Genomic DNA, 20,263 nt, shown 5'->3' with positions numbered 1-20,263 from the left:
CAACAAGTAAGAGGGAGGTGAAAGTGTATAAACTAAGGGAGGAGGAAGTTCGGGTGAGATATAAGCGACTATTGGCAGAAAGGTGGGCTAGTGCAAAGATGAGTAGTGGGGGGTTGAAGAGGGTTGGGATAGTTTTAAAAATGCAGTATTAGAATGTGGGGCAGAAGTTTGTGGTTATAGGAGGGTGGGGGCAGGAGGAAAGAGGAGTGATTGGTGGAATGATGAAGTAAAGGGTGTGATAAAAGAGAAAAAGGTAGCTTATGAGAGGTTTTTACAAAGCAGAAGTGTTATAAGAAGAGCAGAGTATATGGAGAGTAAAAGAAAGGTAAAGAGAGTGGTGAGAGAGTGCAAAAGGAGAGCAGATGAAAGAGTGGGAGAGGCACTGTCAAGAAATTTTAATGAAAATAAGAAAAAATTTTGGAGTTAAACAAGTTAAGAAAGCCTAGGGAAAATATGGATTTGTCAGTTAAAAACAGAGTAGGGGAGTTAGTAGATGGGGAGATGGAGGTATTGTGTAGATGGCGAGAATATTTTGAGGAACTTTTAAATGTTAAGGAAGAAAGAGAGGCAGTAATTTCATGCACTGGTCAGGGAGGTATACCATCTTTTAGGAGTGAAGAAGAGCAGAATGTAAGTGTGGGTGAGGTACGTGAGGCATTACGTAAAATGAAAGGGGGTAAAGCAGCTGGAACTGATGGGATCATGACAGAAATGTTAAAAGCAGGGGGGGATATAGTGTTGGAGTGGTTGGTACTTTTGTTTAATAAATGTATGAAAGAGGGGAAGGTACCTAGGGATTGGCAGAGAGGATGTATAGTCCCTTTATATAAAGGGAAAGGGGACAAAAGAGACTGTAAAAATTATAGAGGAATAAGCTTACTGAGTATACCAGTAAAAATGTGTACGGTAGGGTTATAATTGAAAGAATTAGAGGTAAGACAGAATGTAGGATTGCGGATGAGCAAGGAGGTTTTAGAGTGGGTAGGGGATGTGTAGATCAGGTGTTTACATTGAAGCATATATGTGAACAGTATTTAGATAAAGATAGGGAAGTTTTTATTGCATTTATGGATTTAGAAAAGGCATATGATAGAGTGGATAGAGGAGCAATGTGGCAGATGTTGCAAGTATATGGAATAGGTGGTAAGTTATTAAATGCTGTAAAGAGTTTTTATGAGGATAGTGAGGCTCAGGTTAGGGTGTGTAGAAGAGAGGGAGACTACTTCCCGGTAAAAGTAGGTCTTAGACAGGGATGTGTAATGTCACCATGGTTGTTTAATATATTTATAGATGGGGTTGTAAAGGAAGTAAATGCTAGGGTGTTTGGGAGAGGGGTGGGATTAAATTATGGGGAATCAAATTCAAAATGGGAATTGACACAGTTACTTTTTGCTGATGATACTGTGCTTATGGGAGATTCTAAAGAAAAATTGCAAAGGTTAGTGGATGAGTTTGGGAATGTGTGTAAAGGTAGAAAGTTGAAAGTGAACATAGAAAAGAGTAACGTGATGAGGGTGTCAAATGGTTTAGATAAAGAAAAATTGGATATCAAATTGGGGAGGAGGAGTATGGAAGAAGTGAATGTTTTCAGATACTTGGGAGTTGACGTGTCGGCAGATGGATTTATGAAGGATGAGGTTAATCATAGAATTGATGAGGGAAAAAAGGTGAGTGGTGCGTTGAGGTATATGTGAAGTCAAAAAACGTTATCTATGGAGGCAAAGAAGGGAATGTATGAAAGTATAGTAGTACCCACGCTTTTATATGGGTGTGAAGCTTGGGTGGTAAATGCAGCAGCGAGGAGACGGTTGGAGGCAGTGGAGATGTCCTGTTTAAGGGCAATGTGTGGTGTAAATATTATGCAGAAAATTCGGAGTGTGGAAATTAGGAGAAGGTGTGGAGTTAATAAAAGTATTAGTCAGAGGGCAGTAGAGGGGTTATTGAGGTGGTTTGGTCATTTAGAGAGAATGGATCAAAGTAGAATGACATGGAAAGCATATAAATCTATAGGGGAAGGAAGGCGGGGTAGGGGTCGTCCTCGAAAGGGTTGGAGAGAGGGGGTAAAGGAGGTTTTGTGGGCGAGGGGCTTGGACTTCCAGCAAGCGTGCGTGAGCGTGTTAGATAGGAGTGAATGGAGACGAATGGTACTTGGGACCTGACGATCTGTTGGAGTGTGAGCAGGGTAATATTTAGTGAAGGGATTCATGGAAACCGGTTATTTTCATATAGTCGGACTTGAGTCCTGGAAATGGGAAGTACAATGCCTGCACTTTAAAGGAGGGGTTTGGGATATTGGCAGTTTGGAGGGATATGTTGTGTATCTTTATATGTGTATGCTTCTAGACTGTTGTATTCTGAGCACCTCTGCAAAAACAGTGATAATGTGCGAGTGTGGTGAAAGTGTTGAATGATGATGAAAGTATTTTCTTTTTGGGGATTTTCTTTCTTTTTTGGGTCACCCTGCCTCGGTGGGAGACGGCCGACTTGTTGAAAAAAAAAAAAAAAATATATATATATATATATATATATATATATATATATATATATATATATATATATATATATATATATATATATATATATATATATATATATATATACATACATTATATATATATATATATAAAATTAACATTTACTCCCAACAGAAAATTGCCTATTCCAAGACAGATTCTGACTTGATAGCAAAACAGAAGGGCACATATAAAGAGCGGGGAAGCAAACGAAAAGAGGAGGAGAAGAAGAAGAAAAAAGGAAAAGAGCCCAAGGGAACATCAGCAGCACCTGCCACAGGAGCAGCCAGTGTTGCAGGTTAGCACTCATTGTTTTCTCACCCCAAGACCAAAACACTGCATACTTCTACCTCACAGCACTAGAATGTAAAGCAGGCAACTTAACAGAAAAATCATATTCTTAACAGTATTACTGTGTATATTTTTAGTTTTCTGGATAATCAGTGAAAGCCTGTACAAAAAATGCATTTTAATAACCTGATTCTTGATAATAAAGTACTTTTTGAAGAATGTTTTAAGAAATTGAGTTTAATTAAAAAAAATAGAGGAAACATTAAGGCCAGAACATTGCATTTTTTAAGCTACTTTTAAAACTGATATACAGTGGACCCCGGTTAACGATATTTTTTCACTCCAGAAGTATGTTCAGGTGCCAGTACTGACCGAATTTGTTCCCATAAGGAATATTGTGAAGTAGATTAGTCCATTTCAGAGCCCCAAACATACACGTACAAACACACTTACATAAATACACTTACTATAATTGGTAGCATTCGGAGGTGATCATTAACCGGGGGTCCACTCTATTAGCCAAAATCTAACATCCTGTTTCCAAATTAGAATAATGTTATATGGAAAAGCCTGTGTTCATTTTTGCTAAATTTTAATTGTTACCTCTATTTATGGAGCCCATGGTATGACTGGTTAAACCAGTCCCGTGTTTTGTCTGTATGTAAAAATTTAGGAGGTTTGTGCTGTACAAATTGATCTCCCACACTATAAATAGTGTGGGAGTTCATACATTTCATTTTCAGTACAGTTGTACAGGTAATCCTCACTGAATGTACCTTTGTCATGTTTCCTTTATTCAAAATGGCCTAAATTTTTATCCATTGGTTACCACTGTAGAGATTCCTCAGTTTATTATTTTTTGTTATTACTAATATGGGCTTCATAAATTAGATATGTATTTCAAATTATGAGAAAACTTATCTCATTATTGTGAGAGATGTTTTAGTATATGATGAAAACATCCTTGCTCTCGTAGTCTATCAGGTAACTGAACCTGAGACATGCTGAGACTCTTGGCCCCTCAGAAGCATGTGGTTTCTGAGGCTGATAAATAAGATCACACTGGATATTTTTACTTGTGTTAAATCTTTCTATCATGCTACTGTACTTTTTCAGCCAAAGCAGGAGCAACTGTTGTACCCCCACGGCCAAATCTCTTCAACCAGCCACCCCCTGTTCATGGTGGTAGTGGAATTGGTGTACCAGAACAACCTCCCAACCAGATTCTTTTCCTGACAAATCTTCCAGATGAAACCTCTGAAATGATGTTGTCCATGCTTTTCACACAGTAAGTCCTATTGTTTTAACCCTTTGAGGGTTTCGGCCGTACTAGTACGGCTTACGACCCAGGGTTTTTGACGTACTAGTACGCCTAAATTCTAGCGCCTTCAGATCTAGTGGGAGAAAACTGGTAGGCATACATGTGAAAGAATGGGTCTATGTGGTCAGTGTATGCAGTATAAAAAAATCCTACAACACACAGTGCATAATGAGAAAAAAAAACTTTGACCGTGTTTTTGGAATAAAACAGCGACTTTGCACTGTATTTTCGTATGGTATTTATTGTTGTATTCTAGTTTTCTTGGTCTCATTTTATAGAATGGAAGACATATTACAGAAATTGAGATGATTTTGACTGGTTTTACAATGAAAAGTACCTTGAAATTGAGCTCAAAGTAGCAGAAATGTTTGATGTTTACCAAAGTTCAAAAGTAAACAAATCATGCCAAGCGTCCAATACACGTCAACTGGTGAGTCTAATATTCTTTCACAAGTGCGCTGATATTATTTATACCATTTCTACACTAATGCAGCAGTCTGCATAACAGTAGATCATCTGTTTTTCGTAAGAATAAAAATTGAAAGTGGAAAGCCAAAGAAATATAAGAGGGGCCTGGGGATGTGGCTGACGAACAGAGGAAATGTTATTTTAGTGCCAGGAATGTCTTTCTTGTTTATTCTGGACCCTATTTGGAAATTGGCATCTTTTGAAATTTGTTTGAAATTGGCAAAATTGCTAAATTCTGACCACTGTATTGGATAGCTCGTCATGGCCACGCTAGCTGGGGATTCATCTGTAAAAACTTGCATTTGTGGTCACAGTGGTGCCTATGCTAACCTTCCTATGGTGTAGAAATATACCTAGTTGGATGAATCTTATTGTGGCTAGCTGGTCCAGTGGCTAACGCGACGGTCTGGAGTTTTGAGACTCTCTGATCGCTGGTTCTATCCCCACCCGTGGTATGGTTTGTTTGCAATCGTGTCATTACGATTTCATGAGTCATGTTTACGGCTTTGAGGGGACTTGAGCTAGAGTTCGTCACGGCCACGCTAGCTGGAGATTCGTCTGTAAAAACTTGCATTTGTGGTCACAGTGGTGCCTATGCTAACCTTCCTATGGTGTAGAAATATACCTAGTTGGACGAATCTTATTGTGGCTAGCTGGTCCAGTGGCTAACGCGACGGTCTGGAGTTTTGAGACTCTCTGATCGCGGGTTCTATACCCGCCCGTGGTATGGTTTATTTGCAATCGTGTTATTATGATTTTGTGAGTCACCACTATGCTCTCATACATTCCCTTCTTTGCCTCCTTGGATAACATCTGATAATTATACCTATGTGTACCTGTACCTAAATATACTTACTCACTGTTCTGGCATGCAGGTACATATTAAAATCACTAAGAGTTTCTCTACTCTTGACGCCATATAGTCTCTTGGGCGTAACATATAAACATGATACATATACCCAAAGTATAAAAATTGGCCTAAATATGAGATATGTTTGCCAAACGGTTGGTGGGAGGATCGGAAGAATTACGTTTTCTCTGGTCAAAGCCCAGTAAACTTAACTAGAAATTTATTCCTTTTGTATGCCTTCACTCTATCTATAGCTGTTCACGACCCTTGTGGGTTTAGCGCTTCTTTTTTATTATGCTTCTATAACTTATAATAATAATAACTTGGACTTCCAGCATGCGGGCATGAGTGTGTTAGAGGGGAGTGAATGGAGACAAATGGTTTTTGGGACCTGACGAGCTGTTAGTCTGAGCAGGGTAATATTTAGTGAAGGAATTCAGGGAAACCGGTTATTTTTACATAGCCGGACTTGAGTGCTGGAAATGGGAAGTACAGTGCCTGCACTTTAACCCTTTGAGGGTTTTCGTCGTACTAGTACGTCTTACGCGTAGGGGTTTTTGACGTACTAGTACTCATAAATTCTAGCGGCCTCAAATCTAGTGGGAGAAAGCTGGTAGGCCTTCATATGAAAGAATGGGTCTATGTGGTCAGTGTGCACAGTCTAAAAAAAATCCTGCAGCACACAGTGCATAATGAGAAAAAAAAACTATTACCATTTTTTTTTAATAAATCAGCGACTTTGCAGTGTATTTTCGTATGGTATTTATTGTTGTATTCTAGTTTTCTTGGTTTCATTTTATAGAATGCAATACATATTACAGAAATTGAGATGATTTTGACTGGTTTTACAAAGAAAGGTGCCTTGAAATTGAGCTCAAAGTAGCAGAAATGTTCGATTTTTGCCAAACTTCAAAAGTAAACAAATCGTGCCAAGCGTGCAATACACGTCAACTGGTGAGTCTAATATTCTTTCACAAGTGCACCAATAATATTTATACCATTTTTTACACTAATGCAGTAGTCTGCATAACAGTAAATCTTATATTTTTTGTGAAAATAAAAATTCAAAGTGGAAAGCAAAAGAATATAAGAGGGGCCTTGAGACATGACTAATGACTAGAGGAAATGTCATTTTAGTGCCAGGAATGTCTTTCTTGTTTATTCTGGACCCTATTCGGAAATTGGCATCTTTTGAAATTTGTGTGAAATTGGCAAAATTGATTCTGACTGTACTGGATAGGCATAAATGAGTGGTTTCTTGCACCCATTCGATTGGAGTTCTATCGATGGTCGACTATACAGTGTTGGCCGTGTAGTCTTTAAACATACGCTAACTTTATATAAGCTATCAAATTTCAAACTTTTGGTGTCTTTATGATGTCATGTATTTTGAGAACGAGTTTTGGAGAGGGCCTGTCGACCCTCAAAGGGTTAAAGGAGGGGTTTGAGATATTGGCAGTTTGGAGGGATATGTTGTGTATCTTTATACGTATATGCTTCTAAACTGTTGTATTCTGAGCACCTCTACAAAAACACTGATTATGATGTGAGTGAGGTGAAAGTGTTGAATGATAATGAAAGTATTTTCGTTTTGGGGATTTTCTTTCTTTTTGGGTCACCCTCCCTAGGTGGGAGACGGCTGACTTGTTGAAAAAAAATAACTTGTAATAATAATAATTTTTTTTTTTTTTTCAACAAGTCGGCCGTCTCCCACCGAGGCCGGGTGACCCAAAAAAGAAAGAAAATCCCCAAAAAGAAAATACTTTCATCATCATTCAACACTTTCACCACACTCGCACATTATCACAGTTTTTGCAGAGGTGCTCAGAATACACAGTTTAGAAGCATACACATATAAAGATACACAACATATCCCTCCAAACTGCCAATATCCCAAACCCCTCCTTTAAAGTGCAGGCATTGTACTTCCCATTTCCAGCACTCAAGTCCGACTATATGAAAACCGGTTTCCCTGAATCCCTTCACTAAATATTACCCTGCTCACTCTCCAACAGATCGTCAGGTCCCAAGTACCATTCGTCTCCATTCACTCCTATCTAACACGCTCAGGCACGCTTGCTGGAAGTCCAGGCCCCTTGCCCACAAAACCTCCTTTACCCCCTCTCTCCAACCCTTTCGAAGATGACCCCTACCCCGCCTTCCTTCCCCTATAGATTTATATGCTTTCCATGTCATTCTACTTTGATACATTCTCTCTAAATGACCAAACCACCTCAACAACCCCTCTTCTGCCCTCTGACTAATACTTTTATTAACTCCACACCTTTTCCTAATTTCCACACTCCAAATTTTCTGCATAATATTTACACCACACATTGCCCTTAAACAGGACATCTCCACTGCCTCCAACCGTCTCCTCGCTGCTGCATTTACGACTCCACATATACCTCAACGCACCACTCACATTTTTTCCCTCATCAATTCTATGATTAACCTCATCCTTCATAAATCCATCCGCTGACACGTCAACTCCCAAGTATCTGAAAACATTCACTTCTTCCATACTCCTCCTCCCCAATTTGATATCCAATTTTTCTTTATCTAAATCATTTGATACCCTCATCACCTTACTCTTTTCTATGTTCACTTTCAACTTTCTACCTTTACACACATTCCCAAACTCATCCACTAACCTTTGCAATTTTTCTCTAGAATCTCCCATAAGCACAGTATCATCAGCAAAAAGCAACTGTGTCAGTTCCCAATTTGAATTTGATTCCCCAAAATTTAATCCTACCCCTCTCTCGAACACCCTAGCATTTACTTTTTTTACAGCCCCATCTATAAATATATTAAACAACCATGGTGACATTACACATCCCTGTCTAAGACCTACTTTTACTGGGAAGTATTCTCCCTCTCTTCTACACACCCTAACCTGAGCCTCACTATCCTCATAAAAACTTTACAGCATTTAATAACTTACCACCTATTCCATATACTTGCAACATCTGCCACATTGCTCCTCTATCCACTCTATCATATGCCTTTTCTAAATCCATAAATGCAATAAAAACTTCCCTACCTTTATCTAAATACTGTTCACATATATGCTTCAATGTAAACACTTGATCTACACATCCCCTACCCACTCTGAAACCTCCTTGCTCATCCGCAATCCTACATTCTGTCTTACCTCTAATTCTTTCAATTATAACCCTACCGTACACTTTTCCTGGTATACTCAGTAAACTTATTCCTCTATAATTTTTAGTCTCTTTTTGTCCCCTTTCCCTTTATATAAAGGGACTATACATGCTCTCCGCCAATCCCTAGGTACCTTCCCCTCTTTCATACATTTATTAAACAAAAGTACCAACCACTCCAACACTATATCCCCCCTGCTTTTAACATTTCTGTCATGATCCCATCAGTTCCAGCTGCTTTACCCCCTTTCATTCTATGTAATGCCTCACGTACCTCCCCCACACTTACATTCTGCTCTTCTTCACTCCTAAAAGATGGTATACTTCCCTGACCAGTGCATGAAATTACTGCCTCTCTTTCTTCCTTAACATTTAAAAGTTCCTCAAAATATTCTCGCCATCTACCTAATACCTCCATCTCCCCATCTACTAACTCCCCTACTCTGTTTTTAACTGACAAATCCATACTTTCCCTAGGCTTTCTTAACTTGTTTAGCTCACTCCAAAATTTTTTATTATTTTCATTAAAATTTCTTGACAGTGCCTCTCCCACTCTATCATCTGCTCTCCTTTTGCACTCTCTCACCACTCTCTCTACCTTTCTTTTACTCTCCATATACTCTGCTCTTCTTAAAACACTTCTGCTTTGTAAAAACCTCTCATAAGCTACCTTTTTCTCTTTTATCACACCCTTTACTTCATCATTCCACCAATCACTCCTCTTTCCTCCTGCCCCCACCCTCCTATAACCACAAACTTCTGCCCCACATTCTATTACTGCATTTTTAAAACTATTCCAACCCTCTTCAACCCCCCACTACTCATCTTTGCACTAGCCTACCTTTCTGCCAATAGTCGCTTATATCTCACCTGAACTTCCTCCTCCCTTAGTTTATACACTTTCACCTCCCTCTTACTTGTTGTTGCCACCTTCCTCTTTTCCCATCTACCTCTTACTCTAACTGTAGCTACAACTAAATAATGATCCGATATATCAGTTGCCCCTCTATAAATATGTACATCCTGGAGCCTACCCATCAACCTTTTATCCACCAATACATAATCTAATAAACTACTTTCATTACGTGCTACATCATACCTTGTATATTTATTTATCCTCTTTTTCATAAAATATGTATTACTTATTACCAAATCTCTTTCTACACATAGCTCAATTAAAGGCTCCCTATTTACATTTACCCCTGGCACCCCAAATTTACCTACTACTACCTCCATAACATTTTTACCCACTTTAGCATTGAAATCCCCAACCACCATTACTCTCACACTTGATTCAAAACTCCCCACGCATTCACTCAACATTTCCCAAAATCTCTCTCTCTCTCCTCTACACTTCTCTCTTCTCCAGATGCATACACGCTTATTATAACCCACTTTTCACATCCAATCTTTATTTTACTCCACATAATCCTTGAATTAATACATTTATAGTCCCTCTTTTCCTGCCATAGCTTATCCTTCAACATTATTGCTACTCCTTCTTTAGCTCTAATTCTATTTGAAACCCCTGACCTAATCCCATTTATTCCTCTCCATTGAAACTCTCCCACCCCCTTCAGCTTTGTTTCACTTAAAGCCAGGACATCCAGCTTCTTCTCATTCATAACATCCACAATCATCTCTTTCTTATCATTTGCACAACATCCACGCACATTCAGACTTCCCACTTTGACAATTTTCTTCTTATTCTTTTTAGTAATCTTTACAGGAAACGGGGTTACTAGCCCATTGTTCCCGGCATTTTAGTTGACTTTTACAACACGCATGGCTTACGGAGGAAAGATTCTTATTCCACTTCCCCATGGATATAAAAGGAAAAGTAATAAGACCAAGAACTGTTAAGATAAAATCAAAGAAAACTCAGATTAGTGTGTATAAATAAATGTGTACATGTATGTGTAGTGTGACCTAAGTGTAAGTAGAAGTAGCAAGACATACCTGTAATCTTGCATATTTATGAGACAGACAAAAGACATCAGCAATCCTACCATCATGTAAAACAATCACAGGCTTTCGTTTTACACTCACTTGGCAGGACGGTAGTACCTCCCTGGGTGGTTGCTGTCTACCAACCTACTACCTATAAATAATAATAACTTGCAATAATAACAACAACTTGTAATAATAATTTGTCAGAACATCATTCCTTCTAAAAATTACATGAGAATGAAAGTGTTGGTCTTTATTTACACACTGTGCTGGCATGCAGGTACACAGTAAAATCATTAAGAGTGCCCCTCTAGTCTAATGTCACAGTAATACTAATAGTATATACGTATAGAGATACACAACATATCCCTCCAAACTGCCAATATCCCAAACCCCTCCTTTAAAGTGCAGGCATTGTACTTCCCATTTCCAGGACTCAAGTCCGACTATATGAAAATAACCGGTTTCCCTGAATCCCTTCACTAAATATTACCCTGCTCACACTCCAACAGATCGTCAGGTCCCAAGTATCATTCGTCTCCATTCACTCCTATCTAACACGCTCATGCACGCTTGCTGGAAGTCCAAGCCCCTCACCCACAAAACCTCCTTTACCCCCTCTTTCCAACCCTTTCGAGGACGACCCCTACCCCTCTTTCCTTCCCCTATAGATTTATATGCTTTCCATGTCATTCTACTTTGATCCATTCTCTCTAAATGACCAAACCACCTCAACAACCCCTCTTCTGCCCTCTGACTAATGCTTTTATTAACTCCACACCTTCTCCTAATTTCCACACTCCGAATTTTCTGCATAATATTTACACCACACATTGCCCTTAGACAGGACATCTCCACTGCCTCCAACCGTCTCCTCGCTGCTGCATTTACCACCCAAGCTTCACATCCATATAAGAGTTTTGGTACTACTATACTTTCATACATACCCTTCTTTGCCTCCATAGATAACGTTTTTTGACTCCACATATACCTCAATGCACCACTCACCTTTTTTCCCTCATCAATTCTATGATTAACCTCATCCTTCATAAATCCATCCGCCGACACGTCAACTCCCAAGTATCTGAAAACATTCACTTCTTCCATACTCCTCCTCCCCAATTTGATATCCAATTTTTCTTTATCTAAATCATTTGATACCCTCATCACCTAATACTAATAGTACATAATAATAATCACTCTTGGGCACCTTAAATGTCTTATGTTAATATAGACATTTTCATTAATCCATCTATGATATTTTCTTCAAAATTATATAAGAAACATGTTACATAGCATATAAACATGCTGTTTATATGCCGGGCGGAAGGAAAAAATACGTTTTCTCCAGTCCAACACCAAAGAAAATGTGTGTGAATCTTCATTTGACCTAGTCACTCCCCCACTCCGCTTTTGATTACAATTCTCGGCATGAATTATTCATTACTCCTCCCTTCATTTTTGATGGCATCTAAAGGTAGTTGTTAGAAACGATTAAATTCAGTGAACAAAGTACAGCAGGGCCCCGCTTTACGGCGTTTCACTTTACAGCGTTCCGCTAATACGGTCATTTCAAATTATGATCAAAACTCGCTGTACGGCTCCCCCCACCTGACTTTCTAATACGGTCACCGCGCCCCACCCTGTTTGTTTACATTCTTCGTGAGCTCAGTAAGCACTAAGTCTCTCCATTTTGTCTGGAAACTCCAAAATTTCAAATGTTTTTAAAAGTTATTTCATATTTTATATATACTCTGATAATTATACTTATGTATACCTGTACTTAAATAAACTTACATACTGTGCTGGCATGCAGGTACACATTAAAATCAGTAAGAGTGTCTTATGTCTCCAGACGTTATATTAGTAATGATAATAATAATCATCGAGTCTCATTTAAATGTCGTATATTACGTTAAATACACATTTTCGTTAATCCATCTATGATATTTTTTCAAAATTATATAATAAACACGATACATAACATAAAAAGATGATAAATACATCCCACAATAGAATAAATAAACATAAATATGAGATGTGGTAGCCAGATAACTTGTACAAGTGATGCCAAGAATAACATTTTCTCTAATCTAACATAAGAGAAAATGTTTTACTGGGGGTAACTGTAGAAAATTATTCCTTTTGTATGTAAGTAAGTAAGTTTATTCAGGTATACACAAATGCAGTTACATAGATTATCATACATAGCAACATATGTGTAGAGAACCTAGGATAACCCAAAAAAGTCAGAGTGACTTATTTCCATTGCCTTCACTCAGAGCATCATTTCTTCTCAAAATGATGTTACATGAGAATGGGAGTGTTCTTCTTTATTTATTCTACCGTATCAATGTAGAGACAACCTGTACACAATGTAACTTGTACACAAACCAGACGTGTACACTTTGTTTACAAAACTTACCTTCGCCTGGTTTGTTTACATAACTCTGCGCCTGTCCTCTCTCATGCACTCATTCTTTCTCTCTCTCATTTATTCGTTTTATCTCATTTACTTACTCCTGACCCTACATTAAGACTACAAATATTTTAAGGTAAGTAATGAGTGAACTGTATATACATTTTATCGCTCTGGGATGCTTAAATATCATAGAATATATGTGTGGGTGGGTTGGCCTGATATGGTAGCCCGGCTGACTACCATACATACCACACTTGATTTTTTACAATAAATACTACTCATCTCACCCTATATTTTAAGGTAAGTAATGAGTGAACTGTATATACATTTTATCGCTCTGGGATGCTTAAATATCATAGAATTGTATGTGTGGGTGGTGTGGCCTGGTAAGGTAGCCTGGCTGATTACCATACATACCACACTTGATTTCTTACAATAAATACTACTTGTCTCACCCTAGATTAAGACTATAAATATTTTAAGGTAAGTAATGAGTGCACTATGTGTGTATTGTACTTTTTTATTGTTTTTTGATGCCTGGTTCTATTGCTAACTTAATATATGTTAGTGTAAACTTGTTATCTAGTGTTTGTATGCATTTGTAAGTGGAAAAAAAGGGTGTTCCACTTTACGGCGGTAGCCTGGAACCTAACCAGCCGTGTAAGTGGGGCCCTACTGTATGTTGATGGTAATAATATGGCTCTGCACCACTGAGTAGATAGCCTGTAGGTGTAGCCCAGGCTACACCTACTGGCTACCTACACTGACTTCCTACAAATAAATACCACTCAACTCTCATCCAACATTGACGACACATATTTTAACCCTTAAACTGCCCAAACGTAGATCTACGTTTTTTCAGCATTTGAAAGTATGTAAAAAAAGGTAGATTTTTTTTTTTTTTTACATTTGAAAACGTGTAAAAAAACTTTGATATCTTTTTTTTTATATGTAAAAGAAACGTAGTAGGTCTACTTTTGGAGCACTACGCATGTGAACGTAGATCTGCTTGGACAGTTTAAGGGTTGAAGTAAGTAATGAGTATACTGTATATGTATTGTATCTCTGGGCTACTTTAAATATCATATACATTAAGTTTGGGATGGGCTGCCTACATCTGACTTCCTACAAATTAATACTACTCACCTCTTGCCCTACATTAATAAGACTGCAAATATTTTAAGGTAAGTAATGAATGTACTGTGTATGTATTTTACTTTTTATTGTGTTTTCTAATGCCTAGTTCTATTAATAACTTTTGCATTGTGCACTTACTTTGTTACTCTTTCTTCTGCCATGTGGTAAGGAATGATATTTAAGGTATAAGGGTTGATGTTGGGTAAGCATGAAAATTTTTTAGTGACATGTAATAAATATAAAATAACCTCTTTTCAGGTTTCCTGGCTTTAAGGAAGTACGTCTTGTCCCTGGCCGGCACGATATTGCCTTTGTTGAGTTTGAGAATGAAATGCAGTCTGCAGCAGCAAAAGATGCTTTGCAAGGTTTCAAGATTACACCAACTCATTCCATGAAAATTGCTTTTGCAAAGAAGTGAGGTGAATGTAGCTATGTTTATTTGGCATGCATTGAAATATTATCTTGCACCTGGGTGAAATTAACATTATCAAAATGGCTCCAATTTTCAGGATATTTATATACTATGACTAGAAATTTGATGGTTTGGTAATGTATTATTTGAATTACAAACTGTGTTGTACCTGAAAATGTCATTTGCTGTATGATCATATGGAATGACAAACTTATGAAAATGGAGAGTGCCAGCAGACATATTTGTTTCTATTGTAATTAAAAACTTTTATGATCAGGGATGATAATTTTACACTTCTAAGTGTATGTTTGTAATCCAGATTTCTTTGCTTATACAAACACACACAAAAATATGCTTTAAACATCATCCCTAATGTGACGTTACATCTGATATTTAGAAAATACTTATTACCGATTAACAAGTCACTAATTTTTTATAGTGTATTGATAATAAAGCAGAATACTTTGGAAAAGCATATTTTATGGTCCTATGCAAGAATTCCCCTCACGGAAGGTTCCTTGATGTTGGTGAGGGGCTCTTGGTTTAGGGAATTGGATCTGTGCTCCAGTTCCCCGAATGCCTTCCACATCCCCCCCAGGCGCTGTATAATCCTACGGGTCTAGCGCTTCCCCCTTGATTGTAATAATAATATTCAAGAATTTAGTGCTTTCTTTGAACATAAGTCATGTTCCTATTTAACCTTGGTAGAGATGTGTTTCCTCTATATGACTATGCATGAATGATCATGTTTATAACAGTGCATGGCATTTTTACTATTATATTTATTCAGAATTTATATACCTGAAGGGGGTTGTTGCATTTTCATGTTTGATATAATATTACAGTGCAGCTGTGCAGTACAAGCTCCCTCAAAAAAAATTATCTAAAGGCACATTTTCCTGACAACCCCTAACATGACTCGAGGTCATTTTTACATAGGAATCCATGCATGGGCGACCAGTGTCAAGCAGTCTATGGACAAAGCTGGATCATCTTTGTGGCGAGTGGTGTGGGAAAAAAAAAGTTTTCAATGTAGAGTTCATTAATGTAATATGTTTAGGCTTAAGGATATAATGTGCAAGATATAAGTCAGCAGTTACACTGGTCAGAGGATGGTACACAGTGTATGTATATTGAACATCGTAAACAAAGTTGTCACTTGATTTTGACACCAGTAGCTGACTAAATTTATTTTTTTAGCACTCCAGCCATCTCCCACTGAGGTATGGTGACCTGACAGAGGAAAACACGCTGTCACTTTCAATCAGTCTTGCTTGAAGGGTGTTGACATGACAGTTTAGATGACCATAGCAGTCACACCCACTCCTTCAGAGTGCAGGCACTGTACTTCCTGCCTCCAGGACTCCAGCCTGGCTAACCAGCTTACCGAATTCCTTCATGTTGCCTGGCTCACACTCCAGCACATGAAATTATGAAACCCACTTCCCCCTTCCCCTCAAGGAAAGCTCCTTTATGCTGGTGAAGAGTTCTTGCTCTTGGAAATTGGATCTGTGCTCTAGTTCCCTCAATTAAGCCTGAATGCCTTCCACATCCCCCACAGGCACTGTATAATCCCTATGGGTATAGCACTCCCCCATGATGATAATTCCACTTGCTCCTATCTAACATGCTCACAAGTTTTCAGTTTATTATGCACCCCATACCCATCCTGTGGGCGGTAGTCAAAAGATTACAGAGGTACATAATTGGTCCAGGGACTGGACTCCAAAGTTTTGATAGCTGAGCAAGTTACAAAGGTAATGAACTAGATCTCACAAGCCTGGTGGATGTCCAAACCCCTCACATACAAAACCTTTTTTGGCCCCCCTCCCTCCAACCTTTCTTCATAATAATAATATATGTAATTAAAAACTAAACCCAAACAGGAAATACAGCAACCAACCTTTCCTAGGAAGTCCCCTACCCCTGCTTTCCCTCCACCCTTGATTTATATGCCCTCCAAGTCATCCTATTTTTCTCCATCCTCTCAATGTCCCAATCACCTCAACACACACAGTGAATAATACTTTTGGTTACTCCATACCTCCTAATACTCCAAATTCTCTGCATAATGTTCCTGTTACCCTCAAATACTGCCTCCAGCATCCTCCTATACTTGGGTACATTTCCCATTTTTTTGCTTCCATGAATTGCGATCTTTGTCTCAGATGCCTCGGTGCACCACCCACCTTTTACCCATTGTCATTTCAGTGGTTCACCTCGCTTGTTATTCAAGATACAGTGGACCCCTGCCTTACGATGGCATCGCGTTAAGTTAAATCCGCCATACAATACATTTTAATGCAAAAATTTTGCCTTGCCTCACGCTAAAAAACTCGCCTTACGTGATTCGTCCTGGACGCGTCCCACGTTTGGCCTCAGGTCCAGTGTTTACAAGCCAGCCAGTGCAGTCGCATCCACGCATACATTCGGTACATTTCACCTTATCCCAGTGTTTTTTGTGCTTGTAACTGCAAAATAAGTTACCATGGGCCCCAAGAAAGCTTCTAGTGCCAACCCTGTGGTAAAAAGGGTGAGAATTAGTATGGAAATTAAGAAAGATTTTGAAGGGTTTGGGGCTAACTCTGAGAAGCCTATGCCAGTTGTGGAATCCATTGTGCCTGCTTCAAAGATTAAGGAAATGTGTGCAAAGTGGGTTGAAGTACAAACCTTTATGGATGAAAATCATCCTAACACAGCTATTGCAAGCTGTGCTGGTGACTTACAATGACAATGTTGTGGCCCATTTTAGGCAAATCTTAAAGGAACGGGAGGTACAGACCTCTATGGACAGATTTGTTGTGCGACAGAGGTCCAGAAGGGAAGTAACCCCAGAAAAGGACTTGCTACCTCAAGTCCTAATGGAAGGGGATTCCCCTTCGGGGTGTCTTGCACGGATTAATTTGATTTCCATTATTTCTTATGGGGAAAATTAATTCGCCTTACGATAATTTTGGCTTATGTTGAGCTCTCAGGAACAAATTAATATCGTAAGGCGGGGATCCACTGTATTTAAGAAGTGATCTCTATTTTAATAGGATTAGTATTATTAACATAAGGTAACAAGTTTAAAATCTTAGTTTTTTATAATACGTATAAGTTTTTTATAATATAGAGTATAATGTATTAAGTGTTACATATATATCTTGGGAGTGGACGTGTCAGCGGATGGGTCTATGAAAGATGAGGTGAATCATAGAATTGATGAGGGAAAAAGAGTGAGTGGTGCACTTAGGAGTCTGTGGAGACAAAGAACTTTGTCCTTGGAGGCAAAGAGGGGAATGTATGAGAGTATAGTTTTACCAACGCTCTTATATGGGTGTGAAGCGTGGGTGATGAATGTTGCAGCGAGGAGAAGGCTGGAGGCAGTGGAGATGTCATGTCTGAGGGCAATGTGTGGTGTGAATATAATGCAGAGAATTCGTAGTTTGGAAGTTAGGAGGAGGTGCGGGATTACCAAAACTGTTGTCCAGAGGGCTGAGGAAGGGTTGTTGAGGTGGTTCGGACATGTAGAGAGAATGGAGCGAAACAGAATGACTTCAAGAGTGTATCAGTCTGTAGTGGAAGGAAGGCGGGGTAGGGGTCGGCCTAGGAAGGGTTGGAGGGAGGGGGTAAAGGAGGTTTTGTGTGCGAGGGGCTTGGACTTCCAGCAGGCATGCGTGAGCGTGTTTGATAGGAGTGAATGGAGACAAATGGTTTTTAATACTTGACGTGCTGTTGGAGTGTGAGCAAAGTAACATTTATGAAGGGATTCAGGGAAACCGGCAGGCCGGACTTGAGTCCTGGAGATGGGAAGTACAGTGCCTGCACTTTGAAGGAGGGGTGTTAATGTTGCAGTTTAAAAACTGTAGTGTAAAGCACCCTTCTGGCAAGACAGTGATGGAGTGAATGATGGTGAAAGTTTTTCTTTTTCGGGCCACCCTGCCTTGGTGGGAATCGGCCAGTGTGATAATAAAAAAAAAAATATATATATATATCTGCTTTCTGAGTGGACGTTGTGTTGGAGTGAGAGGACCCTAAGACTTCTAAGGGAATAAATACCCCTTAGGGAAGGTTTCTTAATGCCAGTAAGAGGCTCTTTATCCAATGAATTTGGCCTGACCTCCCCTTCCTAGGATCGAGCTCCAATGCCTCCCATTCCCTAAGCAATGTGAGAGACTAACGAGTTTAGCAATTCCTCAAAATGTAATAGTAATTGTACTATGCTGACTATTCAGATTTTAATTTCAATTTAAATTACTTCAGTAAACCTGGGCGACTTTAACCCTTTTAGGGTCAGGACCCCTACTCAAACTTGCTCTCAGTGTTGGAAAATATAAAAAAAAAAATTATTTTTTATTATGAAATAGTAGAGAATCTTTTTCTGGAGGTAATAAAACAAAAAGTACAAAATTTGATGGAAAACTGATGAAATTACACTTTCATAAAACTTTGCTGTGTCAGCAATATTTACGCATCGTGATTTTGCAGAATTTTAGGCCAGTTATGTTGTTCCAGTCAACCAGATTCTTGGCTATTTCACTAGTATGCCTAACATTCTATTGATTGAGTACAAAAAACTGCCCATTCAACTATTTCAATTACCCAATAAAGTGATCAGAAAATGGTAATTTGGCCAATTTCACACAATATTCAAGAAATACCTGTTTCAAAAAAGGACCCTGAATAAACAATGTGGACATTCCTGTCACTAAAATAACATTTTCTCAGTTCATCAGTTACATCCCCAGGCCTCTCCAATATTACACACCCCTCAAGGGAGGTTCCTTGACGTTGGTGAGGGGCTCTTGCTCTAGGGAATTGGATCTGTGCTCCAGTTCCCTGAATTGAGTCTGAATGCCTTCCACCCCCTCCCTCCACATGCACTGTATAATCCTACAGGTTTAGCGCTCCCCCATGATTATAATTATTCAATATTACACATTAATTCCATTTAGAATTTTTATTCACACAAAAAATAGAATATTTACTGTTATGCAGACTACTGCATTATTGTGTATAAATAATGTTAGTGCATTTGTAAATGCAGATGGTTACATGTTGGACGAGTGACGTCATTTGTGTACTCTGGAATATCGGCGAAAATTGAACATTTCCACTACTTTGAGCTCACTTTGAAGCTACTTTCAGTCATGAACCAGTCAAAATCATTTCCATTTCTGTAAAATATCTTCCATTCTATCAAATGAATCCAAGAATCCTAGAATACACCCATAAAAAAAACATACGATAATACACTGCAAAGTCAATGTTTTAAACTTAAAACACAGTTGCAGATTTTTTTATACCCATTATGCACTGTTTGCTGCAGGATTTTTTTATATGGTGTACTCTTATCGTATATCTTCTCTCATATCTAGGCCCAAATTTACTGCTCACAGTTTATCTGAGTGAGCTGAGCTCATGGCACAGAACTACAAGACTGACCCAGGCTTCCTAGCCATAGTACAGTGGTAACTCGAGTTTTGAACAGCTCCCAACTCAAACAATTATGTAAGTGTATTTTTGCAAGTTTTTTGTAATTGTATTTTTGGGGGTCTGAAAAGGACTAATCTAATTTACATCATTCCTTATGGGAACAAATTCGTTCGGTATTGGCACTCAAACAGCCTTCTGGAACAAATTAAGTTCATAACTCGAGGTACCATTGTACTACGGGACAAACCTTAAAGGGTTATTAATGAAGATCTCAGAAAAAGTGAAGTTATGATAAAGAAAAATATTTCAGCATC

At 38.6% G+C, this 20,263-nt stretch overlaps 1 protein-coding gene across 3 annotated transcripts in view; it reads left to right on the top strand.

Moving 5' to 3' along the window:
• Nucleotides 1–15,003, top strand: part of snf (U1 small nuclear ribonucleoprotein A snf) — a 30,900-nt gene extending 15,897 nt beyond the window's left edge. For all 3 annotated transcript variants that reach the window (XM_053793791.2, XM_053793792.2, XM_053793793.2), the window contains 3 exons: nucleotides 2,649–2,811; nucleotides 3,921–4,092; nucleotides 14,378–15,003. In XM_053793791.2, the coding sequence (XP_053649766.1) occupies nucleotides 2,649–2,811; nucleotides 3,921–4,092; nucleotides 14,378–14,537 (495 nt within the window). In that variant the 3' untranslated portion in view covers nucleotides 14,538–15,003. The remainder of the gene's footprint in view (nucleotides 1–2,648; nucleotides 2,812–3,920; nucleotides 4,093–14,377) is intronic.
• The last annotated feature ends 5,260 nt before the right edge of the window (nucleotides 15,004–20,263 follow it).

Source organism: Cherax quadricarinatus, chromosome 65 (assembly GCF_038502225.1).
Source record: "Cherax quadricarinatus isolate ZL_2023a chromosome 65, ASM3850222v1, whole genome shotgun sequence".
Taxonomy (NCBI): domain Eukaryota; kingdom Metazoa; phylum Arthropoda; class Malacostraca; order Decapoda; family Parastacidae; genus Cherax; species Cherax quadricarinatus.
This window is presented reverse-complemented; position numbering and strand designations above follow the sequence as displayed.